Here is a 25,782-nt window from a genome sequence, read left to right on the forward strand (position 1 = left end):
CAATAACCCATTGGACATAAACTTCATGGGCGATAACCGATCTCTTTCCTAACTGATTCTTATCTTTCTTGACAATGGAATACCAAGCTTTCTCGAACTGCACTCTTTGATTTGCATCATCTTTTTTGTAGAGGAAGAAATCCCTATCTAGGATGAGGTACACAGGCTTCATCTCCATATGATACCCAAATTGTCGTCTCGCAAGAATTGGGCTGTAGCTAATTCCTCCCTGCGTACCAAGAAGAGGTACATTGTTGAAGTCACCACAACTGTCAATAATAAACTCTGGATCACAAGATGGGTTGAACCAGATTATGTCCTTTGGGGTCCAAGTCATGAGCTTTTGGGACCAAGGGATAGGTTCTGGTCTAATACTGGGACGGGGTAAGTGTGAAGTAATCCAGCGGTGGAGTAAAGGTGTACAACAGACGATGGTCCCCTTTCCATGACTAGTGCGACCATGAATAGCAACATACGTGTCAGCGAGTAAAACAGGAACCGGATTTTGGGTTAAGAAGATCCGTATGGCATTCATGTCAACAAACTTGTCAATTTTCGGGAAGAGGACTATGCCATAGATAAGCAGGGCAAGGATAGACTCAAAATCATCGGTTTTGGATTTCTCGAAACAAGTGGTGGCCTTTTGGTGAAGGAAGTTGTAAGGTAAACATGGGAGACCGTCTTTGGTTGTGAACTTGTCTTTTATGTCGGCTACTTCAAGATGAAGGGCTTTTGCGATGGTAGGGATTTTAGGAATGGGCCCAAAGGCATGAAAGGGTACTTCATCGAGCACCGGCAAACCAACCCAATGGGAATACTCCTCTAGAGTTGGGAAGAGCTGAAAGTCTGGGAATGTGAAGCCATGGTAAATCGGATCATAGAACTGGACCAAAGTATTGAGAAGCATTACATCCACTTTTGTCTTGAGAATGTCGAGTAAATTACCATACCGCTCCTGAAAATGACCCGGATTTTTCAACATCTTCGTCAAACCCCTCAAACCCTCTAAACTCTCTTTATCCGGTGCCTTGAATTTATACCCGTGGGTCCTCCTTCCAACAACCTCCATAACCTATGATGTTTATAAAAAAACCTATATAAGTCCTTCAATATTTCAATGGATGAGAAAATATGTTTATGAATGAATGCATGTATGTATGATAATGCTCAAGTACATAGAATACATGGTGAGGGTAAGTTCCACAATGTTGGAGTCAAGGGTAACAACGCCATTTGGTAAGGACTATGGTTTAAATTGCACTTGTAACAAAGGTTCTACCGAGGTTCCCAAAGTCATTGACCACTTCCGAATATTATCAGATACCGAGAAAACACCCGGTCCAACAACGTTCGTAGGAAAGTCTCATTTGAGTGTAGTATCGCGTGTCAACTAATTCCGAGAAAACACTCGGTTAGCCACCGCACTACATCCTAAAAGGCCAAGATGGGTTAAGGGTTACTAAAAGGTTCTTAGCTTCATTGGAAACTTAAGAGTAATAAAGTCTAAAACGTGAAAACACACGTCGACATATATTACTTCAAGCTCCTTTGCTAAGTGTGGTTATCTCACGTGTGACAAGACACGAGTATACTCTCGGTATGCCACTATGAGTCTACCACTCCTATCTTATATTTCCCTCAAGCTCGGGTATAGAGCTTATCTCACCACTCGCGTAATAAGATAAACATGTAAGCAAATATTTACAAAGTATAAACAAGTAATAAAGCACAAAATAAAGAAAGTAAGGTGGGTTTAACCCGCATAGGATTTAAGTCCCCAGTGAAGTTGCCATTTCTGTGCTCGCGATTTTCGGATATCAAACCATTAATTGATTTGAATCGTCAATCTTTGAACTCTCAATTTTTATTCGTGGGAAGGGAAAAAATGAGTAAAAACCCTTTCGAGACTTTGGATTCGGGGGTTGGTTACGCGAAGGGAAGGTGCTAGCATCCTAAGCGTCTATGGTATTCCATAGGAACCTCTTACCTAGATTATTTTGTGCTAAATTCATTTGCTTACTTGAAAAATTATTACCTAAAAAGCTAAGTGAAAGAATGGAGGGAGAAGAAGTATGTTTTTGGTTATTTTTATTTGATTTGGAAGGACAAGTCCTCTGCCTACGTACCCTTTTTGGGAAAGGGATCAAAACCGACGTAGTTCCACTCAAAAATTTCTTTGGTGGGTTAGGTTGATTTTAAGATTTTTTCGAAAATGGGTTTTAAGAAGAGAAAGAGGCCTCAAGGCATGAGATAAAGAAAACAAGTGAGGTTAATTGATTTTAAATTTTGAAAATGATTGAAGTTGAATTAAAATGGATTGAGAGTTTGATTAAGAAAAATAAAGGAAAAATGTTATTAAGAAAATGATTTTTGAAGTTTTGCATATTTGACTTTTTGAGAAAATGATTTTTCTAAACTAACGGTGAAAACTAACGTAACGTCGTAAAAACTAACGGAAAGCGGTAAATAAAACGTGGTAGTGTCGGTGCACGTGTCGGTGCTTGTGTTACCTACATTATTACATCAATTCCTAAATACAACCCTAAGGCCTTTATGCCAAAATAAAATGCAAGAAATAAAATTACATCAATTCCCTATTTATACATACTAAGTCAATGACAAAGTAAAATAATGATAAAATTAAATATGCATGCTATGATTCAAGACAAAAATTAAATGGTTAGTAATCACAAGAAATATTATGGTGAATGAGACATAAGAAATAATAAGCAAGAATTAAGACAAATAAAAATTAAAGTCATCAAATAAGAGATAAACAAAAAAAAAAAAAAAACATAAAAAGAAAACAAATAGAAAGGATTTTTTTAAATTAGGGAAAATTAAAATAGTGAGAAAAATATTTTTTGGAATTTTTCTAAACACAAAAATGTTAAAAAGTGTAAAAACAGTATTTTAAAAATAAAGATAATTGAAATAAAAAAAATAAAATATAAGGCTCAGCAGGATTAATTCTGGACCATTGGATTAAATCAATAGTCCAGATTCATTCACTGTAATCATCACAGCCATAGGATCTAAGATCCAACAGTTAGACAAGCAAGAACATGGAATACTGCAAGCAAGGAACACGCATGTGATCTAAACAGAATCATCCTTGACCGTTAGATTAAAAATCAAACAGTCTAGACCTGAAGGTGTACTAAATATCACCATAGATTGCACATACATGACCGTTGGATTAAAAAAGAGAAAGGATCTAAAGGTTTAGAAAGAAAGGAAAGAGGAAACATATGGACCGGTCCGGTTCAGATGAACCAGACCGGTCTGCACATGTTTATAAAAGGCATAGGGACCGGTTTTTTCTTATTTTTCTCTTTTCTCCCTCTCTCTAAAACACTTTTAGTGAGAGAAGGTCTGCAAAAGCAGCCTTCTTCTCCGGTGAACCATGCAGTTTCCGGCGTGGTGGCCGCCGGCCAACAGGCGGCGCCGCCGCGCCGGAAAAAAAAAAAAACACCTCCGTTTGCAAATTTTTTTACGTTTTTAAAGATTCTTTTTAGCATAGAACTCAAATCCGGTCTCGAAAATTTCAAAACCAATCACATACACTCTAGATCTAAGATCAAACACAGCACAAAAGAAAGGTAAAGTGAACTACCTCTGAGATCTGAATGAACACGAACAGAAACAAACAGGTCACCACGTCTTCTTTACTCACGTTCTCGACTCCGACTCTTCTCTCTCGTCCGTTTCCGGCTTGGCTGCGTTTATGTGTTGATTGAAAGATGACGGTAAGAAAAAATGAAGGACGTTGGTGTTGATGATTATAATGGAAAATGGTGTTTGTGAATTTATCTGATTTTGATGTTTGCTGGAATTTATTTGATTTTGGTGTTTGCTGGAATTTATTTGATTTTGGTGTTGGCTGGAATTTTGCTTGAAGTTTTTAAGTGTTCTTCCCAAAACTCATACTATTTTCTATGTAATTTTTGGGCTTGATTTGAAAAAAGGTTGGAAAAGTAGAAAATTAGGGTTTGTGTGGTTTGAGGGACTGATTTGACTCTGACGTGAACAGTGATTTTTTCTGGGCCATTTCCCAATGATTGACAGGGTTTTTATAGTGACAAACTAGGGTTGGCTCTGGTACAAAACAAAGACCAAAATGCCCCTGCAGCTGAGACTTGGAGAAAAAGATTTTAACAAATAAATAAATAAATAAATAAAATAAAAACAAAATGCATAAAATAAATAAACAAAATAAATAAAAAGAAAGAAAAGAAAAGGGGAAGGAGTCATTCACGTGACTTTCATTCCCTTGTTTTTTTTCTAAAAAAATAAAAAAATAAAATAAAAATAAACAAACTAACCTAAAAAAAGAAAATAAAAAGTCCCTTCGAAATCTGACATGAGGTACTTCAAAGTATCCTCCCTGCCGAAATTTCGGTTGAAATGATTAATAAAAAAACGCCTTTTAAAATGCGATTAGGCCTTTTCTTTTTTTGGACATGATCGTTATGATTAAAAAGACTATATAACAAAAATGCGTCATAAAAATGAAAGCGAGACGGTTTTAATTGTTGTAAAATGCGAACGTTGATTTAAATGTAAAAATAAAAACTTTTTGAATGACTAAAGACAAGAAACACAAACTTTAAATGGTAAAAAAAACGAATAAAAAGGAACGTGAACCAATTTAAAATACGGACAAGAGATTTTAAACGGTCCAAAATTGGGGTATGACAATGTGGACTACCTTCTATCAATTTGCCCCTCCTTAATTCTCTTATTGATAATGTTACAAGTTTGGGTTCCTTTTATAGTATCTTATTGTTGAACCTGAACTTATAATTTTCAGTGCCATTGGTGGTAAACCCTATATATGTTACATAAAATAGCAAAATATCAAAAAATATAAAGAATAAAAGTGGATAGACTGGAACATAAAAAATATAAAAAATAAAAGCGGATAGACTGGAACAAGAGTTATAGTAGCGAGAAAGTTGCACCAGAGATAGAAATAGGGGTTTAGTTAATGTTTTCAAGGCAACTTCCTCATATTTTAAACATAATTTTAGTATCTTAAGTCTATTTCTAACCAATTTTCTTCTTTCCCTTTATTTTGGGAAATAGTGTGAGTGAGATGCTCATCAAGTCTTAAAATTACTAGGATATTGATTATTCTCTAATTGTCTTCTTGCTTGCATATATTAAAGATTTTTAATATCATTAACCTTAATTTCATCAACCTGAGAATTATAGTTTTCTTAAATCATATCAAACTTGAGAAAGGAAGCATCAGATATCTGAAATTTTTAGGAGAAGATGCAGATTACAAAAAACAAACACATATTGGTGAGGGATAAAGGCCTATAGGTGATGGGATGAAGATGTGAATGATCAAGTATTATGACACAATTTGGTACAATGCCAAAAATATGACTAATATTTATACAATATATTATTGAATCTGTTGATTAATCGTAATATGAGCTTTCCATTGATAATTGTTTTGGAAAGCACTAATATTTGTAGTATTAATTAATCAAAATTTATTAACAGATTACTACAAACGTATTAAAAGTAGACATGTATCGTCTTACCTTTTGTATCAAGTTCAACTTTTTATATTGAATGTATGATATTTCTTTTAGTTCTAATATTTTTGTCCAAGATAAATCAAGAAAAAAGTAAACCAACATCAAACAAAAACATAATGTTTATAAGTTACGCACGTTAGCGTAGTAGAAAGAGCGGACAGACGGGCACGAGAGTGTCCGTCCGAACGCTCGTTATTATTGTGTAAATATTATATTTAAAATATCTGCTCTTTTTGAACAAAAAATTCAATTACTAACAAATGAAGATGAGTTCTTTCAAAGTAACAAATGAAGATGTAAGATACATACATATTTAATAAATTTCAATTACTAACACAAAAAAATGTCAATCTAGTGGTTTGAATTTTAGTGATACACTTTGATGTGCCTGGTTCGATTCCTAGATCCATCCATTTTTCCAATTTCTGATTTTTTCAACAAAAATTAAAGTTGAAACTTTAGGAAGCAACACATTAATTGTATTAAACCGAGTATTAATGCGTGCTTAATGACTAATTATGACATAAAATTGAAAAAAATTACAAAATCGGTTTGACTCAAAAAACCGGCCGAGTCATCGGTTTTTTTCGAGCCACGTCGGTTTTAACCGGTTCAATTGCACGGCCGATCTGATAACCAGCTCAAACCGGTTAACGGTTCAACCGGACGGATCGGCCGGTCCGAGCTGGGTTTTAAAACTATGGTTTTAAGAGTTAAATAAGTTTTTGTTCTCTATAAAATTTTAAAATTTTGCTTTTAGTCTCTCTTAAGATTTTCTTTAATTTTTGGTCCACCAAATATTTTCCCTGATCACTTTTGATCATTGTTTTTAAGTCAACTCATGTGTATCAGTCGAAATTTTGAATTTTTTTCTGCAGTCATGTTTAGTACATCATATATATATTTTTCCCTAAAATTTATATTTAATTCTTTTTTTTTGTTTTTTAAATTCTAAATATTTTAAGAGAGATTCTGGCAGCCCATTCTGCATGGGGCCTATATAAAACATCCATCCATAACCATTTCTCTCCACGCATCAAAACTAGGGTTTCAGTTTCAGCATTCACCGTGTGTTCGTGCCGCCCCGTAGCTTAAACTGCAAACATGGCTACCCAAATGAGCAAAAAGCGAAAGGTTAGTTCTCAGATTCGTTAATATCAATCCAATTCTTCTCCATCCGTTACTAGTAATTCTTAATTAATTTAATTTCATTCGTGCTTGTGTTGTTGCAGTTCGTCGCTGACGGAGTTTTCTTCGCTGAATTGAATGAGGTTTTAACGAGAGAGCTTGCTGAAGATGGCTATGCCGGTGTTGAGGTTAGGGTTACTCCCATGCGCACTGAAATCATCATCAGAGCTACTCGTACCCAAGCTGTTCTCGGTTAGTGGTTTAATCATTTTGATTTATGATTATGATCTTATTTATTTGTAATTTGAATCTGATTCCCTTATAGGTGAGAAGGGAAGGAGGATCAGAGAGCTTACCTCAGTAGTCCAGAAAAGGTTTAAGTTCCCTGAGAACAGTGTTGAGCTTTATGCTGAGAAAGTTAACAACAGGGGACTCTGTGCCATTGCCCAGGCCGAATCTCTTCGTTACAAGCTTCTCGGCGGTCTTGCTGTTCGCAGAGCCTGCTATGGTGTCTTGAGGTTTGTTATGGAAAGTGGTGCTAAGGGTTGTGAGGTTATTGTCAGTGGAAAATTAAGGGCCCAGAGAGCTAAGTCCATGAAGTTTAAGCAAAACTATATGATTTCATCTGGACAACCTGTTAAGGATTACGTTGACTCTGCTGTTAGACATGTTCTTCTTAGACAGGTTAGTTAGTTTATCATCTAAAAACCTTATTGGTTTGGTTTGTTATGTATTTATTTATGTTGCTAATGATGACTATATATGACATTTATGTTGTAGGGTGTTCTTGGAATTAAGGTGAAGATTATGCTTGACTGGGATCCTAAAGGAAAGCAAGGTCCTAAAACTCCTCTACCTGATATTGTTACAATTCACACTCCAAAGGATGAGGAAGAGTACACCAGGCCTGCTGCTGTTGTTGCTCCTCTACCTGTCCCAATCGCTGTTTAAGTTCTCAGCAATTTAGTTTCGGACTTTCAGTTGCAAGTATTTGAGATCTTATTGTTAATTTTTATTACTATATTTATGTTCCTTATCTAATATTACATCTCAGTTTTTTGATGATATATTGATGCATGTTCAAGTCATATATCAATTTAGAATAATATGAAAGATCTTTAGGTTTATAAGACAAGATATTAGTAAACTCATGTTCTGAGATCATATCGGCGGCAATGTGTTCTGCCCTACATCAATGATTGATCTTGTTATTTGTTTACGGTTGTTCTGAGGTCACATTTGTACTTCTTGTTACGTTGTGTTCTCAAAGATTGTGGTTTTTATAGCCAACTTATTAGTAAACTTAATTTGATTATCCAATGGTAAACTCATCAACATTCTTCTTTGAATAGTCTGTTATTGAAGTAAGTTTTTGGTCGTCTGCATAATTTATCATGCTCCTGGGGAGTATCGTTTTAGTAACAAATTAGTTCCACTCCTTGCTATGGCAATTGTTCTTGTGAACTGTAATGTCAGTTTGTGCTCAAGTTCCATTAGTGGTCAACTAAATTCTTTCAAGTGCAATGCAAAAACGTTTACTAGCTATTCATACAAGTGAGGTTCTTTGTATGGTTAGCATTCTAATCGAGTGCCCTTCGACTGCTGCTTTAAAATAAGTGTGGTCATTGGCTTGTTTAGGGTTTAGGGTCCAAAAGTCCTTGGATTTGGACTAAAAGTGCGGGCTTTAACCAAAATAATAACACAAAAAATAATTGTGGCTTGAGTTTTCAGGCGCTCAAGGCACATGAGAGTATCGCAAAAGCCATGCCCTAGGCGCATGGATGCCTACTCCATATGAAAGTGAGAAAAACACAAGGAGGGGGAGGGTGTTGAATTGTGTTGACTTTTTCTTTTTTTAAAAACTAAGTCCAGAGTTTAGATTCTGATAGAGTTCAGAGTCTTGAACAAAGTTTAGAGTCTTATGCAGCGGATAAAGTAGAGAGAGAGAGAGAGACAGAAGAGAAAGTCACAAAACAATTATACAAGTTCCTTCCACAATCCGGAAGTAGTCATGTCCCGCTTGCACTTCCAAGGAGAGTTCACTAAAATCAATATCTGATTACAATTGCTCAAGCACCAAAGCAAGAGACTTCAAACTACTCAAACACAAAGGCAAGAGGTTTGCTATGCTCAACCACAAAGGCGAGAGACTTCCTATGCTCAACAAAAGCAAGAGACTTCTAATCAAACAGAATTACACAGAAATATGTTTGAGGTTGAACACTTGATATACAATCAATGGTGTTCACAAAACAAATCAGATACAAACTCTTAAGACTTCATACAAGTGAGGTTCTTTGTATGGTTAGCATTCTAATCGAGTGCCCTTCGACTGCTGCTTTAAAATAAGTGTGGTCATTGGCTTGTTTAGGGTTTAGGGTCCAAAATTCCTTGTGTATGTTTTATGCGGTTTGAAGCTGGTTTTTTTAATTGGATTTAAGGTCCGTTTGGTTCAACGGAGGGAAGGGGAGGGGTTTTAATGGAGGGGAGGGAAATGGAGGGAAGAGAATGGGAGGTATATCAATTAAATATATGTTTGGTTCAAATGATGGGAGGGACGGGATTTTAATTAAATATGTGTTTGGTTCATAAGGGGAGGGGAGGGATTTTAAAACCAAATTACTTTTTTATCCCTCTAACCTTAAAACAATATCATGATTTTTATATTATTCACTTCATAAAAATTTAAACATAAAAACTCGTAACCAAAGACTCCATAAATAATCAAACACAAAAGTTCTCACATAATATTAGGTATTCATAAATATTAGAGCACTTCTTTACCGCTTTATTAGGTATTCATAAATAATCAACGGAGGGGATGGGTTTTATATTATTTCTTTACCGCTATATATATATATATATATATATATATATATATATATATATATATATATATATGAGTCAGGATCCGTTGACACCAGTGTCAACGGATTCGTTGACACCAAATCACAACCATCCATTGAAATTGATCTAAAGGTTCATAATTATTTATTTAAACCTTATTGTGATCTCTCTTTAATTGGCTCCCATAATTAATGAGTGATTTTCTCTCTTTCATATCTCTTGTTGCCAAAAAATAAGTGATTATCCTTCATCTTCTTTAACTGATCAAGCATGTTTTCCTCACAACAAACCAAGTTCCATTTTTATTCATAACCTATTTCATTTTTTGACAAGATTCATAACCTATTTCATATCACCATCAATAAAAAATTAATTAATTCATTCATTCATTGAATTAAAAACTGGAATCCCATGCCAATAATGATGAAATATCATAATTCTTTCAATTATCTATTTCTGAATTAGTTTTTTTTTTTTGACCAAATTTCTGAATTAGTTTTGTTATGTCAAGAACGTTATTTTTTTTTTCCTTCCGAATCTCACTTCTATAATTGATTACCTCATATTGATGGTGAACAACTATTTCATATCATAAAATAAACAATATTACGTGCTTCAATGTTGATACACACATATAAACAATGAATTTTCCAGAACATGAACCTACAAATTTATACTATTGGCATGGGTTTTTATTTGTCCAAAGAAATGGTGTAATTTTAATTTGTGGATGTCGAGAAGGTTCCTCTCCAAATTTCACTTTTAGTAGTTGTTTACCTCATTCTCTTCAATAAGCTTCCTCTTTTGATTGAATTTAATATGTAAAAAGCAAATCGACATTAAAGGAGGGACAAGAGACGATGGTAATCTGGAAACGTAATCACAGTAGCGTTAAAGGAAAGATCAATATAATGTAAAAGGAGTCCACTCAAGTTATCACGTAGATAAATCGTAGCCGCTTGATTAAAAATTTAGACGGATAGGATTTGGTGTCAAACTAAAGTTTGACACCTGGTGTCAACGGACCCTATCTCTATATATATATATATATATATATATGCAAAAAAAATTAGATTAGGAGATTTTGCAGTGATCCAACATCACTACAAAATTCTCACGCTTTTATTTCATTGCTACCTTAGTTTATTCAAAAGAACAAAATCATTGCAAATAATCCAAAATCATAGATATTTTGATAATAAACCTTGATTTTCAATCAAGTGATCCCTTTTTTCTTTTTATTTTCTTTATCAAATCTCAAATCAATTTAATCATACTTTAAGTCATTTTTTATTTTAATATAAAAAACACAAACAAATTCTTATTTTCTGCTTGGTTTTTTATTCTAAAACTTTTTCAAAATTAATAAAAAAACACAAAATCAATCAAACGTCAATTTCTACCCCGAACTACGAGGTTTTGATCCCTCACGGGTACGTAAGGAAAAGACTTATCCTTCCAAATCATAAAAAATGTAGATAAATTAGGTGTTTTTCACTTTAATTCCATTTTAAAAAGCAAAAGTTTGTAGCACAAAATTAAATAAAATAAAGAGGTTCTCGTAGAGTACTACGAATATTTAGAGTGCTAATACCTTGCCTAAATAGAACCAAACCCCGAACTCTTAATCTTTAAAAATATGGTATTTGAACCTTTTTCCACTTTCTTTTGAAAAAAGTAAAAGTTCAGTCGTGAATTAAATTAACGAGTCTATGCTAATCAAATAACTTGACCTCCGAAAAATGACGCGACAATCATCTATAAAGCAGATCGACTTCTTTGTGTCATGTTTGTGTTGGAAGATGACTAAATCATTTTTATGTCCTCTACATGTTATTAAATCTCATGAAATTCTTTTATATTCATGGGTTTACATTAGTGGCTACATTTTCGATTTCACATGTTTAGCCTTGTGCTGGGTTTGCTTCAATATATCTTTTCCTCTAATAGAGGAAAATGTTTAATTTGACCAAAAAAAAAAAAAAAGTTTAATGGTCTTGTGAATTTGTTTCTGTTGTAACACAAGATTTGCCAATCTACAAAGCAGATTGGAATTCATTTGCCAATTTTGTGTCGGAAGATGACTAAATCGATTTATTTCCTCCATTTCAAAACACATGAAATTTTTATTTATTCATGCGGTAATGTTGAGGGATAAAATATTTTGTATCAGCCTTTTAAAACTTGGAATCGAGTGGTACTAGAAATGCAACACTATAATTTTAACATTCACTATTTTATTGTGTGAAACTTCGATCCAATAAGAGAGCGGATGTTAAAGAAAGGGCAAAAGAGTTCTCTGTTGTGGTTGTCTATCATGGCTTAGAAACTATCGACTTCATCTATTGATTTGCACAAAAAAGAAACATCGAAATCGCATTCAAGAAATAAGAGCTAGAAAATCAAATCAAATGAACAAGCACTTGTATGAGAGATTTGGGTGAGGGACACTTGTATTGAATTTGAAACTATGAAATCCTAGATGGTTAAAGGTTAGGAATGATTGTGGTTTGAATTTTATAAGAAATTGAAACACTAAAATGGTTGCGAAAAACCAAACCGACCTGCAATTAAACCACTAAAATGCACCTAGATTAAAATTCGAACACTAAAGGATGTCGATTTATTCCTATTATAGTTTTGGCTTAATTGATCATCCGGTCCCTTAACTTAATTCTTTTTTTAAAATTGGTCCCCTAACCATTAAACGTTTTAATTTGGTCCTTTATCTTTGTTTTCCTCAATCATTTGGTCTTATTTCATTTGGTCCCTTAACTTAATTTTAATCCGCTTGAAAAAGAGACCATTGGATAAAGGAGGTTCATATGATTTAACAGTGTATCACCAACACCTAATTAATTTTATTATCTTCTTTTCTCATTTTCATTTTCATCTTCATCTTCATCTTCATCTAACTTTCTTCATCAACATTCATCAACTTCAACAAAGAAAAAAAAACTAAAAAGATTATAAAACCAAAAACTTGACTAATCATTCTTATATGTATTCAAGCACTCAAAACCATCTAAGGTCCAACTAAAGGATCAACTTCCAAAATCTGGGTTGACTCACTGGTCAACTCGCTATGGCGAGTGATCTGCTCGCTATGGCGAGCTGCAAGGTGCAACTCGCGAGGCGAGGCGAGGATCATCACTCGCGAGGGCGAGCGATGAATCCGGGCTCGGGCAGAATCACAGTTTTCACGAAAATTCACCTATCACTTGGTTATAAGCCTAACATTGATTCCAGAATTCGTCCTATGGATTATCTAAGGTCTGTACACGGTTTCTACATCAATCTAACAACTTTTCATGAATTAATCATCAATTCTACACTTTTAACCCTAATTTCCAATTCTAAAAAACTTGACTAATCATTCTTATATGTATTCAGGCACTCAAAACCATCTAAGCTCCAACGAAAGGATCAACTTCCAAAATCTGGGTTGACTCACTGCTCAACTCGCTATGGCGAGTGATCTGCTCGCTATGGCGAGCTGCAAGGTGCAACTCGCGAGGCGAGCGATGAAGATCATCACTCGCGAGGCGAGGATCATCACTCGCGAGGGCGAGCGATGAATTCAGGCTCGGGCAGAATCACAGTTTTCACGAAAATTCACCTAATCACTTGGTTATAAGCCTAACATTGATTCCAGAATTCGTCTTATGGATTATCTAAGGTCTGTACACGGTTTCTACATCAATCTAACAACTTTTCATCAATTAATCATCAATTCTACACTTTTAACCCTGATTTCCAATTCTCAAAAACTTGACTAATCATTCTTATATGTATTCCGGCACTCAAAACCATCTATGGTCCAACTAAAGGATCAACTTCCAAAATCTGGGTTGACTCACTAGTCAACTCTCTATGGCGAGTGATTTGCTCGCTATGGCGAGCTGCAAGGTGCAACTCGCGAGGCGAGGATCATAACTCGTGAGGGCGAGCGATGAATTCAGGCTCGGGCATAATCACAGTTTTCACGAAAATTCACCTAATCACTTGGTTAAGAAAATTGAATGTTAGCCTCACCCTTACCTTAACAAATCGAAATCGGCAGCCTCTCTTGGTCCTCTTCTCTTCTCATGACTTTTCTCCTTTTTTTTTCCAAAACTGAACGTACGTAAAAAGTTTCTAACCTAATTCTCTTCTACTTATATCTCCTCTATCTATTCTATCTTATTCCTTTTTCTCCCACAAATCTCTCCAAAATCTCAAAACAACCCCTCATCTCAATATTTATTTTATTTTCAAATCTTATTTTATTAAACAATAAAATAAGTCACAGCACTTCATTAAATCACTTAAATCATATAAATAACATAAATATATAAAAATATACTCTAAACTCATTAAAATAATTAAATAATCAAAACGGGCATTACACTTGTGGTCACTGCACTTGGACCTCCTCCAAAGTAGTGGTGCCCTCCTTACCATAAAGGATGGTATCCTTGAAATGCTCAAAAGACTTTGGTAATGAACAAAGTAACAACAAAGCCTTGTCCTCATCTTCCACATTAACTTCAATGTTAGCCAAATCATCAAGAATTTTGTTAAATTCCTCTAATTGCTTCGAGATTGATTTAGACTCCATCATCTTGAATGAATAGAGTTGTTGTTTCAAGAGTTTCCTATGAGCCAACGATTTTGTCATGTACAATGACTCCAACGTAGCCCACATCGATGTCGTGGTAGCTTTTCTCGCGACATCCCTTAAGACCTTATCTCCGAGACATAAAACAATGGCACTTTTAGCCTTGTCTATCATCTCACGCTTCTCCGCTTGTGTCAAATTCGTCGGCATCGCCGTTTCACCTTTCAATGCTTCTACACACTTTTGTTGTGTCAAAACCGCTTGCATCTTAACCTTCCACAACCCAAAATCATTACTTCCGGTGAACTTCTCGATGTCCCACTTTGAACCCATGATACCAACTATGCGAATAACGCCTTTTCCCCACGGTGGGCGCCAATTGTTGTGAATTCGGAACAAAATCACACCAATGAATAACAAAGATGTGTGAAGCAAAGGAAGTGGTAATCAATAGATAAAGTGTCTCCAAGCAACAACAACAAAAACAAACCTAGATCTAAGTGTAGAGCAACACCACAAGCATAATCAAAGCAATAAAGATAAGCGATGAAAGAGAGGAACAAACACACCAAGATTGTTGACTCAAATCGGTCCAATATGACCTAATCTGGGGGAGAGAGCAACCCTCCAATTCACTATGATGAAAGTGTTACAAAAGAGTTACAAGAAATCAGCTTATAAGCTTACACAAGAACAAGACCTAATTTCTACCCATTTTGTGTCACCCACACTCTCAATAATGAATCCTAAGAGAAAACACAAAAGGAAGCTTTTGATCCTTCCAATGGTGAAATCTCACTACCCAAGGTGTTTACAATGTTTCCCAATGATGGGATAAAACCGCAAGTCCACGGTTCTATCAAAGTAGTAAAAATAGAGTATCGTTCCGATAGGGAGTTATGAATTGAATTAACTTTAAATAATGATTAGATTGAAAGTTTAGAAGGTAGAAAGTTGTATTTTTGTTTAAAAGAAAATAACAATAATAACAAAAGAGGTGTCTTGGGATTATTGGTCCATCATAGTGAAAACCCTTCACAAACCAAACTATTAAACCTAGAATCTTATGTTAGAACTAACTTCTAAAGACAGTTTCTCTTATGTTCCTCTAGAAATCAAGCCTATTTCGCTTACTTGATTACTATTAGATTTTGGTTCCTCTAGCAACCAAGCCTATTTCGCTGACTTGATTACTATTAGAATCCTTGAAGATCGAAACTTATATGTCTCAAAGATTACAAAGACTATTTTGTTGCCTTTACAACCCTTGTATAAATTCACTTGTTCGAATATCAAAGCTCCACTTTCGTTTTATGAATTGATATTTGAGATGATGGATTAACAATTATCAAACCCTCCACTTTCGTTTCCATAGTTGGATAATGGTTAATTCATGTTAAAACAGTGAATTTAGATTAGAGATTAGGGTTAATAGCTTGGTTTGATTATGATTATGTCATTAGACTTATCCAACAATCCCAAGACAAGAGAAGTCTACTCACTAATGTTCATTGTAGACATAGAAGACAAGAAGAAGAAGAAGAACATAAAATAAAGGTTGAACTTTTATTCAAAGAAACAATTGTCACTTATTATTTCCAAGAACAAAAGATGAATTGTTGTGATAGCTAGCTACTCTATTTATAGTCTTATGTCGACTTAAAACCTAAGCAACTAATCACTACAATGTTCCACAAGAAACTAATAGGTAGCTTGTCTTTAAAGCAAAAGCAGCAAATGGTAAATTGGGGGCGTGTCAAGCTTATATTGGTTGGCTTCATATTTTTGTATCAAATCTTCATATTTTGGTGAAGGATCTTCAAATTCTTTGCACAAGATATTTTTGTATGAGATCTTCGTATTTTTGGCATGAATCAGCTCCAATTCTCTTTTCCTTTGCTCCAAGACTCCATCTTTCAAATATTTGTTCCTAAAATAAAATAACTTGCAATTGAAGTAAAATAGTTCTAGAAGGAAATAAAAACATATTAAATCTAAATAAAATAAACTTAAATATTAATTAAAAGACACTAATTAATGACTCATTATTTACTCATCACCCAACCCAAGAGATCCTCACTACAAAGACACTCAACCCTAAAGCTACCTCCTTTGTAATCCAAGTTTCTTTCTCTTCAAGCTCTCCTTCAAAAACTGCACAAGAACACTTATATAGCAGTCTTCAGCTGTCAAAATCGTGTCACGTTTGTCCAAATCGTGACACGATTGGTGCGTACGACCCAAGGTACGACCAACCTTATCCTGAAAACGTACCCAGCAAGTTTGAAAATCGTATCACGTTTTCCCAAAATCCTGACACGATTGAGCACCCTGAAACACCATGCTTGCTGTCTAGAAATCATAACACGTTGATGAAATCGTGTCAACATTTCTCTGTTCTTCCAAACCACAAATTTAAAGCCAATTAACAACAGTGAGATTTAGCATTTTCATATTTACAAAATGCAATAACATGTTGTTTTTAAGTCTTTCCTTCTTCATAAGTTATTTTCCTATTTTCTAAGAAACATAAAAATTAATTGCTTTAATTTTCATATTAACTACTTTTTCGTGCATCAAAACATCATATTTAATTATCATAAAATTCTTAGATATACTTCTACTAAAAAAGCATCAACTCCAGCGGTGGAGCCCTTCATGAGCTGGGGCCACAGCCCATCCGAAAAAATTAAAAAATTAATAATTATAGGTATATTTTGCGAGATTTTAAACAATTTTACGACTTTGGTTTGTTTTTGGCACATTCTAATCTACGTAAAACAGTGTAGTGGCCAACCCAGAAAAATAAAAAAATCATAGATCAATTTTGTAAGATTTTAAACAATTTTTCAACGGTTTCAGATTTCGGCAGTTCCACAAGTAGTATACATGATTTTTGTCGTGTCTATGCTTGGCTGGTTAGTAGCGGAGGCTTACAAACCTTCTAATTTGTGGGGGGTTTCAAACCTCTCTTACATTGTCTCTCAACTAAAACTTATTTCAATTAAAATTTGTACTATAAAAAAAAGCTTCATAATTTAATGGCTCACCCATCTTTTTTTCTAACTCCGCCACTTATCAAATCTAACAAAAACTTAAAGATAAAGGTAATAAGTAAATCTAATATCATGCATCCATAAAGTATGGTCAGATGTACATTAGTGCTATGCCTTGAAACATAAAATACCAATAAAACTAAAACTACTTAAAATAATGTTGTCAGATTAAGTCCCTGGCATCATTTCTTGACCCTTGTACTTCTCACAATCTATCGTGGAAAGTACAATTTCCTCTTCTCTATTTTGTAATCAATATAATTATTCTTGATTGAAGTTTGCTTTCTTCTAAAAACTCCCCATAAATAATACCTTGATTGAAATGCTGCAAAATGAAAACTCAAGTTTAGACACAATTAATAAACAATAAAGTTTAAATGAAAAAAGATTAGTATTAGTATCATATATTTAATGTGACTTACTTCTATATTCACTTGGGAGATCTGTAGAAGGAAAAATTAAAAGATCAGCATTTACAACCCCAACCTTTATGGCAAGTTTATCACTAATCATTTCTTCCACCAGCTCGTCAAATGATCCATCAACACTGTAAGAAAGATATTAACATTTAATACTAAGTTTAAAGTTTAAATTGAATAATTGGGTTTATTTAATTTGGAATAAATGATTATGATATAGTGTGAACATACTATGAGCGAAAAGTGACGAAGCTTGCAAATGTTAAGAACTTAAGATTCAACGTGCATTAGAGATAATACACAACGTGATTAACGTTATAATTAATTTTTAATACATAGTAATGATAATATATTTCTCTTATTTGCCACAATTCATAGGAGCAGTTGCAATTAAAAGTGGTGAATCAACTTGTTCGTTGAAATTCGTTTAAAAGTTGTTCACATTAATAAAAGAACAACACTTAAACGAATTTCGACAAACAAATTAATTCACTACTTTCAATTGCAACTTCCCTGAGAATTATGGTAGAGAAAAGAAATATATTATCATTACTATTTTATTAAAAGTTAATTGTAACTCTAACCACGTTGTGTACTTTTGCAAGCTTCATTACTTTTCGCACGTCGTTTGTTTGCACTATATAGCAATCTTCAATGATTATATTCTTCAAAAAAGGAAGAATTCTAAATTGAATCTTAGTTTCAAAATCATAATAAAAAAAAATGTTGGACATATATTAGTTATTGTAAGTTAATTTACAGCGACATTCAATCGAAGCCGTCCATTTGTCCATCTCATGCCATTTAATCTTAAAATACAGTAAAAGTGGGGTTTCTTGCTTTTATTTAATCTGCAAATTTTATTCAAATGCAACACCCATCACATACTAAGCATTCGTGTACCAAATTGTACCCAAGAAAACAAAGGTTAACTATATCAACAAGTTCTAACCAAAATATATAACCTGCTAAAAGTGCATAGAACAATAACAATCCCATGTCGCGGTGTGTTTCGGAACAGGCATTAACAACCCCATGCCGCGGTGTGTTTCGGAACAGGCATGCACGAAATAGGCACTCCACTCGACCAAATAATCTCTACCTCATGAAGCATTCTCCCGAATCTCACTCGTAGAAGAGACATGCGGAAACCATCAATCTACTTAAACGCCATATCCAAGACAGCTCGTTGATCTTATCAACCATGTTAACCACCTCTTTTGACCTATGTTCGAAAACTTTCTCCTTTATTGTATTCCAAACCAACCCAAATGATCGTATGCCAAATTAACCAATAACCCTTATGCAATTTCTTATTCAAAGTGTTTCGAGTCAAGTAATCCAAATCAACAAACAAATTTGGAGGAGTAATAAAACTGACACCAAGCCATATGAACACTTTCTACAGTACTCATACAAAGGACACGGTCTAAAGGAGTTTACAAATAGATACCTAAACAAAGCAATAAGGTTGATTTGAGTTGGAATTCAACCGCAGTACTAAAATCATTATCCAAAACAAGCAACCCCTCAGTAACCCACACCTTCCTCTTCCGGCTTCCACAACCACTTATCATCGTCTTCCCTCAATGACAACGAGCAAACTTCTACACCATGACAACGCCCAACTTCACTCTTCACCATGTCCAACCCTTAATTCCCTAAAGTTAGCATCTTGGAATAGAGAACAACCGCGGAAATTGCTCACACAAGGGAATGTTACCAATCCATCGACCCCTCCAAAAATTAGTTGACCCACCATTGCCAATCTTAATGTTAAATTCCCTTTTAAACCACTCACCCCCCTCTTATTCCTCTTAATGTTAACTTGGCAAAAGTGGATTGATGTGACAAAATAGTGAAATTTTATTAGACGTCGTCTCAAATCCACTTTACACCGATGATAGATATCCTTTATATCGAAAAAAAACATCATTTTTTATGTCTTAATACAAATACTTGAAAATTGAAAATAAAAGTAATATTTTTATAATATGTAGTAAAAACAAAATAACAAAAACTTTCATCAAATCAAACATATGCATGTATATCCTTAAGTATGTCCAAAATATAATCACCTTGGATTATGAGGAGAAAGGAAATAAATTCCAATGCTGAAGTTATTCGTACCAGAATTCTTGAAACTTTCAGGCCACACGGTTGATTTTTGAAGGAAGTTTGCAGAAATCATATTAGGGAGATATCTAGCCTCTTCATGAACTTTAGGGCATGCTAAAGTAGACAAATGTCCCATTAGTTCAATGACTTTTCCAATGTTTGAAACCTTCAAACATCCCCTATTATCCAAGAAAATTAAACTTCAGACATATTCTATCATTAATTCCAAAACAGCCATAGGTAAAAAAAAAAAAAAATCATTCTTACCTCCATATTGGGTCAGCAATAGGTTGTGGATGCACACTAGCCGCAGCACATTCACCGTTCTCATCAGCCGACGTATTCTATCATATATCATATTTTTATCCAACTCATTAATCTGTAAATCTTTCTTTAATAGTTTTTTAAATAAATTTACCTATGTCTTTCTCTTTCCTCTAGTAAATTGAATATCCTTCATCTGAGTTACTCTTTTTAATACAAAATCTACCATCTACGAGTGTTCTCTACATATAAAAATCCTTTGGAACTAACAGAAAACAAAAGCTAACAAGTATGGTGCATGTAGGGTTAAAAAGAAAAACGATCATAAAAAATATAATCGATTCAGACTTAAAATTCCTTTTCAAATAACCGAACACAAAATCTAACCTTCATGGTGTCTTTAGGGTTAAAAAGAAAAAAAGATCATAAAACCAAAAAAATAATACATTCACTTCTTAAAAATCCTTTCCAAATAACAGAAAACCTACTCAGCACAAACACGAATACCGGAGATGACACTGACACCACAGACACAGACACATCAACATGGATAAAATTTTGAGAAAATGACGTAATCACACGTGTCGTTGTCTACCCGAACATGCCTTCAATTAGAAGTGTCTGTGCAATAGAACAGAAAACAAATACTAACCTGCATGATGTTTCTAGGGTTGAATGCTTCCTTCAAAGTGATGAATTGCGGCTATTAACAAGAGGATCTGTCGCTGATATTGTATTGTTGGCAAAAATATTCTCCATGCATTTTTTTCTTTTTTTGAGGAAATTCTTCATGCTTAAAAAAGGAAAATCCCTGAGTCAAAACCTAAAAAATTGGAAGAATTGCTGGGCAGTGTTGAATTTTTTGGTAAGATTTAGTGAATCGTTTCAATATTTTTTTTTTTTAATAATAATAATTTAATCCTATTTTATTATATCTCGTGTAAATTTTACAAGTGGACCTTTTCATTCTGTTTTAATTTTCTTAATAGTAACAAGCCCACGAGTTCTAGACCAATAAAAAAAAAATCTATAATTTCTATAATAAATGACAATATCCATTACTATAGTTTTAGTGTATAAATGTTCAAATAATGTCATATATTCTAAAAATACGTGCATTTATATAATGTATTTACACAAAAATATAGTAATGGATATTGTCATTTATTGTAGAAAATGGAGAGTTAAACGTCCAAGTGCGGACTATACCTCGAAGAGTATTTGCAATCTTTTATGTATTAAAAATAATGATAAAGATGATGTTTGATGATAAATACATTGAAATAATATATTTTTTTTTAACAAACCAAAATGAAACTTATTTTAAATGATAAAAGATGATCGTCTTAGCACAAGGTGTGACAAGAAAAAGCAATAGAGTTCTATTACAAAACATCAAAAAGAAGCAAAGTAAAAACAACTAGACCGTATCCAAACAATGTAAAGGATGCTGCCATCACCCAACAAACTCATTAGAAACATTTACAACATTTTTTGCTTGAGCCACCATGTCAATAAGTACTTGACATTTTCCAACACCTGAGGAATAGATTTTACTTTATTATTAAAGATCCTATCATTTCTTTCTCGCAAAATCACCCAAACCGTAGCAAGCCACAATAAGTGAATAAAAGATTGTCGTGTTTTTAGACGGCCAGACAAACAAGCCTAATGGTGAAAATGATCCACTATAGAATTCAGGTCAACTGATGAAAACCCCACCCAATCACGAACCAAGTACCATAGAGAGCCAAAAATATTACAATTTAGAAAAAATGGTGAACCGATTCCACCTTACCAGCCAAAAACACAAAGAATCCTCATCAAGTAAGACACCACGCCTACCTAAATTGTCTTTGATGGGAAACCTGTTATAAAGGAGGCACCAAGCAAAAACAGAAACCTTCAACGGAACATCCTTATGTCAAATCAACTTAGAAACCGCTCCTACCTGTTGCATTTGCAGACTAGAAAGATAGTGATATACCACTCGAACAAAATACACACCACATCTATCTAGCAGCCAATGTCATCTATCAATATTAAATACTAACGGTTAACTAGTACCGTGTCCGTCTATATCAGTTGGAGATGGCAGAGAATTATGTTGTGCAGCCTCCGTCGAGAAAGTCACCACATTTGTGAAGGATCGAGGGAATGATGATAATACCAGGTGCCAATTTTGTTGGGTCGGGTCAGTTTGAGTCACCATGTTGGACAGACCCATAACTAATTGCTCTAAATCAAGCCAAATTCTTAAACTTTAGGCTAAATTAATCCAACGGTCCTCAACTAATTTTCAGTTTTCATTTTGATCCCATATGTCTTAAAAATCATCAATTTGGTCCCTCAACTTTTGCTCTGTTAGTCATATTAGTCCTCTTCCGTTAATTTTAATATTAAATGTTTAAGGTGCACCAATATGGTAAGTGATCCACCCTAGACGTTATTAATTTATTTAATTTTAGCCTTTTAATCATTTTTAAACAAAACAGACCCTCGGATCATACAAGATCGTTAGATCTTGTAATGGACCACAAACACATTATTTTTCTTTCCTTTTATTCTCTTCTTCCTTCTATTTCTTCATCTTCTTCATCCATCTTCATAGTTCATCAAACCCAGAATCTCAGCAAACTTATAAACTCATAAAACCCTTAAAAATCAAACACTTTAATTCCTCTCTCTCAACTTCATCCTGTCAAACTCAAACCGTATCAAACCCTTATTCTCCCCAACCCTTCTTTCCCCTCTCGCAACCCTTCTTTCCCATCGGAGGAGCAGCCAAAGAGAGCGTCGACATGAGATCCGACGACCGGTGATGAGAAGAAACATAAGTCTGTCGGCAATAGTAAGGGATGATGAAGATGTAATTGTGTGATGAAGATGTCTCTCTCAAAAGGGAGAGAAAAAAATCAACAATTGTGTGATGATGATTCTGACCTTATCAATGTTTAAAACGACCTCTTGCAATTTTCTCATTCGTTCATTTATCCGAGTTCTTCTCACCCTCTTGGCAAGGCTTCTAGGATGTCTTGCAAAGCCTCTCTTTGCTCTAATACTGCTTGTAACAGAATCTGGAAACTGAAGAAGATTCTCCACAACAAACATTTCTGATGATTTTCTTGTCAAACTCAAGTGATGTGATAGTGTGTCAACTTGATTCCGTACCCCTACGTTCTGCATATAACAGAAAAATCGTGAATCAGCAAAATCCATCAATGTTATATTCAGTTCACCAATACAGTGAGTTTTTGAAGAAGATGAAAAATGAAGAAAAAAGGGTGCAATTGGAAGTAAAATTCATCTTAATTATCTGAATATGCAGTGCTTCATTAAATGAAAAGGGATTAAGTGAAAAACCTTATTTCAAGAAGGAATGAAAAGGGTTGTTGAAATTTTCTAAGTTCGAAAGGGTTTTTTCTAGACTCAAATATATTCCAGTTCTCTGTTTTTTTATTTTTCTAGATTTGTTCGTATGAATGTAGAAATTGGAATTAAAATTTTTATGGAGAGTTTCTTCATGTGGGACATTGTAGTTCAAATTTGGAGTTATATGATAATTGGAGTTTGATAGAATAAGAGATTAAGAAGATTGAGTTTTTGAAAAAATGAATTTGAACTTTTAATTTTTTTATTTTCTGGATATGAAGAGGTATGAAGGTGGATGAAGATATGAGGATGAGAATGAGAGAAGATGATGAAAGCTGGAAAAAAAAAAAGGCTTAATTGCACTTTTCCCCCCTATCTTTTGTTAATTGTGCGATTTTGCACCCCCTCTTTTGTTTTGAGCGATTTTGCACCCTATCTTTTGCCAACTGTGTTTTGTTCAAAATCATCATTAAAAGAGGGGAAAAGGGGCAAAAGATAGGGTGCAAAATCGCTCAAAAAATATAAGTGAGGGTGCAAAATCGCACAATTAACAAAAAGATAAGGGGCAAAAGTGCAATTGAACACAAAGATGGGGTGCAAAATCAGAAAGGGGGCAAAAAGATGGGGTGCAAAATCGCTCAAAAAAAAAGAGGGGGTGCAAAATCGCACAATTGGCAAAAGATAGGGAAAAAAAATGCAATTAAGCCAAAAAAAAATTAGGTGATGATGGTTCACTATAAAATACAATGGACATGCAATCAAATGGTTAAAATTAAATTAAAAATTTAAGACATTAAAAAACTAACGGAGGGGACGAAATTGAATAATGGAGCAAAAGTTGAGGGACCAAATTGATGATTTTAAGACTTATGGGACCAGAATAAAAATTAAAAATTAGTTGAGGGACCATTGGTTAATTTAGCCTAAACTTTATTATTAGTTAAAACTTCTTAAAATGTATATCAATAATTCTCCAAACAAATACACTTAATTAAAAACACAATTCAATAATGCAAAGGTGTCGTGTTGGTGTAACATACATCGGTGCGACTAATTTGGAAGGTTAGGAATGACAAAAATCAAAGGTCTTCTGATGAAAATTTGTTTGAACAGACACATATGAACCTCAAGTTGGTGAGCAGTATTTCTAGATTTTATATATATATAGGGTGTTTCAAATGAGAGCACTCTTATAATGAGAGGATGAGAGGAATTAATATTAACCATTGGATATAATTGCACATGATTATATTTCCTACCCTTTTTCCTTCCCTATCTCGCTAACATTACAGCATCTTCATCTCTTTGCTGATGTGCATCTCTACACTTCCCCATCTCTTCATCTCTTTGTTCATATGACATTTTTTCTTTTTACATTTTTCTACCTTCTGAATCTAGATCAATAGCAGGAGTATGCTTTTCATGTTCAATTCAATTTTGCAAAACAAAATCATGTAATTGTCCTAAAAAACCAATTAACCTGAAAATTAGAAAAAGGGGGTTATTATTATTACTATGCTAAACATCGAACAATCTGAATCATAATTTCTGTGAAATTTTAATGATTTCATGATGAACATCAAATAATGTAGAAAAATAAGAATATCATTTTCCTTTCATCTCTTGTACCTATATAGACGCAACTAAGATATAAAGGTATGTCCACCAAATTAAGTGTAGCTCCAATCTCCATTAAAGGGTTTCGTTCAAGACTTACAGTGTTTCGGCGAGAGAGGGAAAGGAGAAAGGGTAGGAAAATAGAATCACGTGCAATTACTTTTTTCATGAGCTTTTGAATCTGCACCGTACGATTGTGTGTGTGTGTGTGGGGGGGGGGGGGGGGGGGGGGGAAGCCGGTAATAACAATGGGAATATGGAAATGTATGTGATGCATTTGTCACATGATTGGCACATGATTAATTTAAGTTGTGTTTTATCACATCTCTTACTTTTAATCTAATGGCCACATTTTATTTTCACCATTGTCACATATAAATGTCATTTTCATACGATATACCGGGGTTGTGTTTGTTTAAGTTTTTTCTATAGAATGTTCAGTGATATACGTAATATTCAATTCAGATTATATATTTTTAATCATAGTTAAATTTTCTCTATGGTGGGATTCTCATTTTAAACTTTGTGTAAATAATTTGACATGCAAAGCAAAAGTGTTGTTCTAGGCCTGCGTTGCAAGTTGCAACTGTTATTTGACCAAAATTTGTACAAAAATAGTGAGTAAATAATTGAAAGAGAAAGAAAACTAAATGTTAGTTTCTTGACACGTTTATGTCTTTATCAAAGCACAAAGAAAAAAAGTGTAAAAAGAAAAAGAAAAAGCTCAAAGAAGTAGCAGGTTTATGTTCTATAATCCTTTTGCTTTCTTCTCTCATATAGTGGGCCTGGCATAGTGTGACCAAAAT

At 34.1% G+C, this 25,782-nt stretch overlaps 2 protein-coding genes across 2 annotated transcripts; one reads left to right on the forward strand and one right to left on the reverse strand.

Annotated features, from left to right (window-relative positions):
* Window positions 1–6,584: 6,584 nt before the first annotated feature.
* LOC11440250 (40S ribosomal protein S3-1) lies at window positions 6,585–7,649 on the forward strand. The gene is made up of 4 exons (XM_003619357.3): window positions 6,585–6,689; window positions 6,788–6,935; window positions 7,009–7,367; window positions 7,464–7,649. The coding sequence occupies exons 1-4, from the start codon at window positions 6,660–6,662 to the stop codon at window positions 7,632–7,634; spliced, it is 708 nt and encodes a 235-aa protein (XP_003619405.1). The 5' UTR covers window positions 6,585–6,659; the 3' UTR covers window positions 7,635–7,649.
* Window positions 7,650–17,398: 9,749 nt separating this feature from the next.
* Window positions 17,399–24,721, reverse strand: LOC11443252 (uncharacterized). Its single transcript, XM_024786461.1, has 6 exons — window positions 24,650–24,721; window positions 22,931–23,167; window positions 19,991–20,067; window positions 19,684–19,902; window positions 17,609–17,733; window positions 17,399–17,511 (listed from the first exon to the last, which is right to left on the reverse strand). The coding sequence occupies exons 1-6, from the start codon at window positions 24,719–24,721 to the stop codon at window positions 17,399–17,401; spliced, it is 843 nt and encodes a 280-aa protein (XP_024642229.1).
* Between the last annotated feature and the right edge of the window lie 1,061 nt (window positions 24,722–25,782).

The sequence above is a fragment of the Medicago truncatula genome, chromosome 6 (genome assembly GCF_003473485.1).
Source record: "Medicago truncatula cultivar Jemalong A17 chromosome 6, MtrunA17r5.0-ANR, whole genome shotgun sequence".
Taxonomy (NCBI): domain Eukaryota; kingdom Viridiplantae; phylum Streptophyta; class Magnoliopsida; order Fabales; family Fabaceae; genus Medicago; species Medicago truncatula.

Coding starts and splice junctions, on each gene's coding strand:
- LOC11440250 (XM_003619357.3), top strand. CDS start 6,660: ATGGCTACCCAAATGAGCAAAAAGCGAAAG. Junction 6,690..6,787: donor AAATGAGCAAAAAGCGAAAG/GTTAGTTCTCAG, acceptor GTGTTGTTGCAG/TTCGTCGCTGACGGAGTTTT. Junction 6,936..7,008: donor TCGTACCCAAGCTGTTCTCG/GTTAGTGGTTTA, acceptor ATTCCCTTATAG/GTGAGAAGGGAAGGAGGATC.
- LOC11443252 (XM_024786461.1), bottom strand. CDS start 24,721: ATGTCATATGAACAAAGAGATGAAGAGATGGGGAAGTGTAGAGATGCA. Junction 20,068..22,930: donor TCGTTTTAAACATTGATAAG/GTCAGAATCATC, acceptor GATATATGATAG/AATACGTCGGCTGATGAGAA. Junction 17,734..19,683: donor CTTTCTCCTCATAATCCAAG/GTGATTATATTT, acceptor TCTTTCTTACAG/TGTTGATGGATCATTTGACG.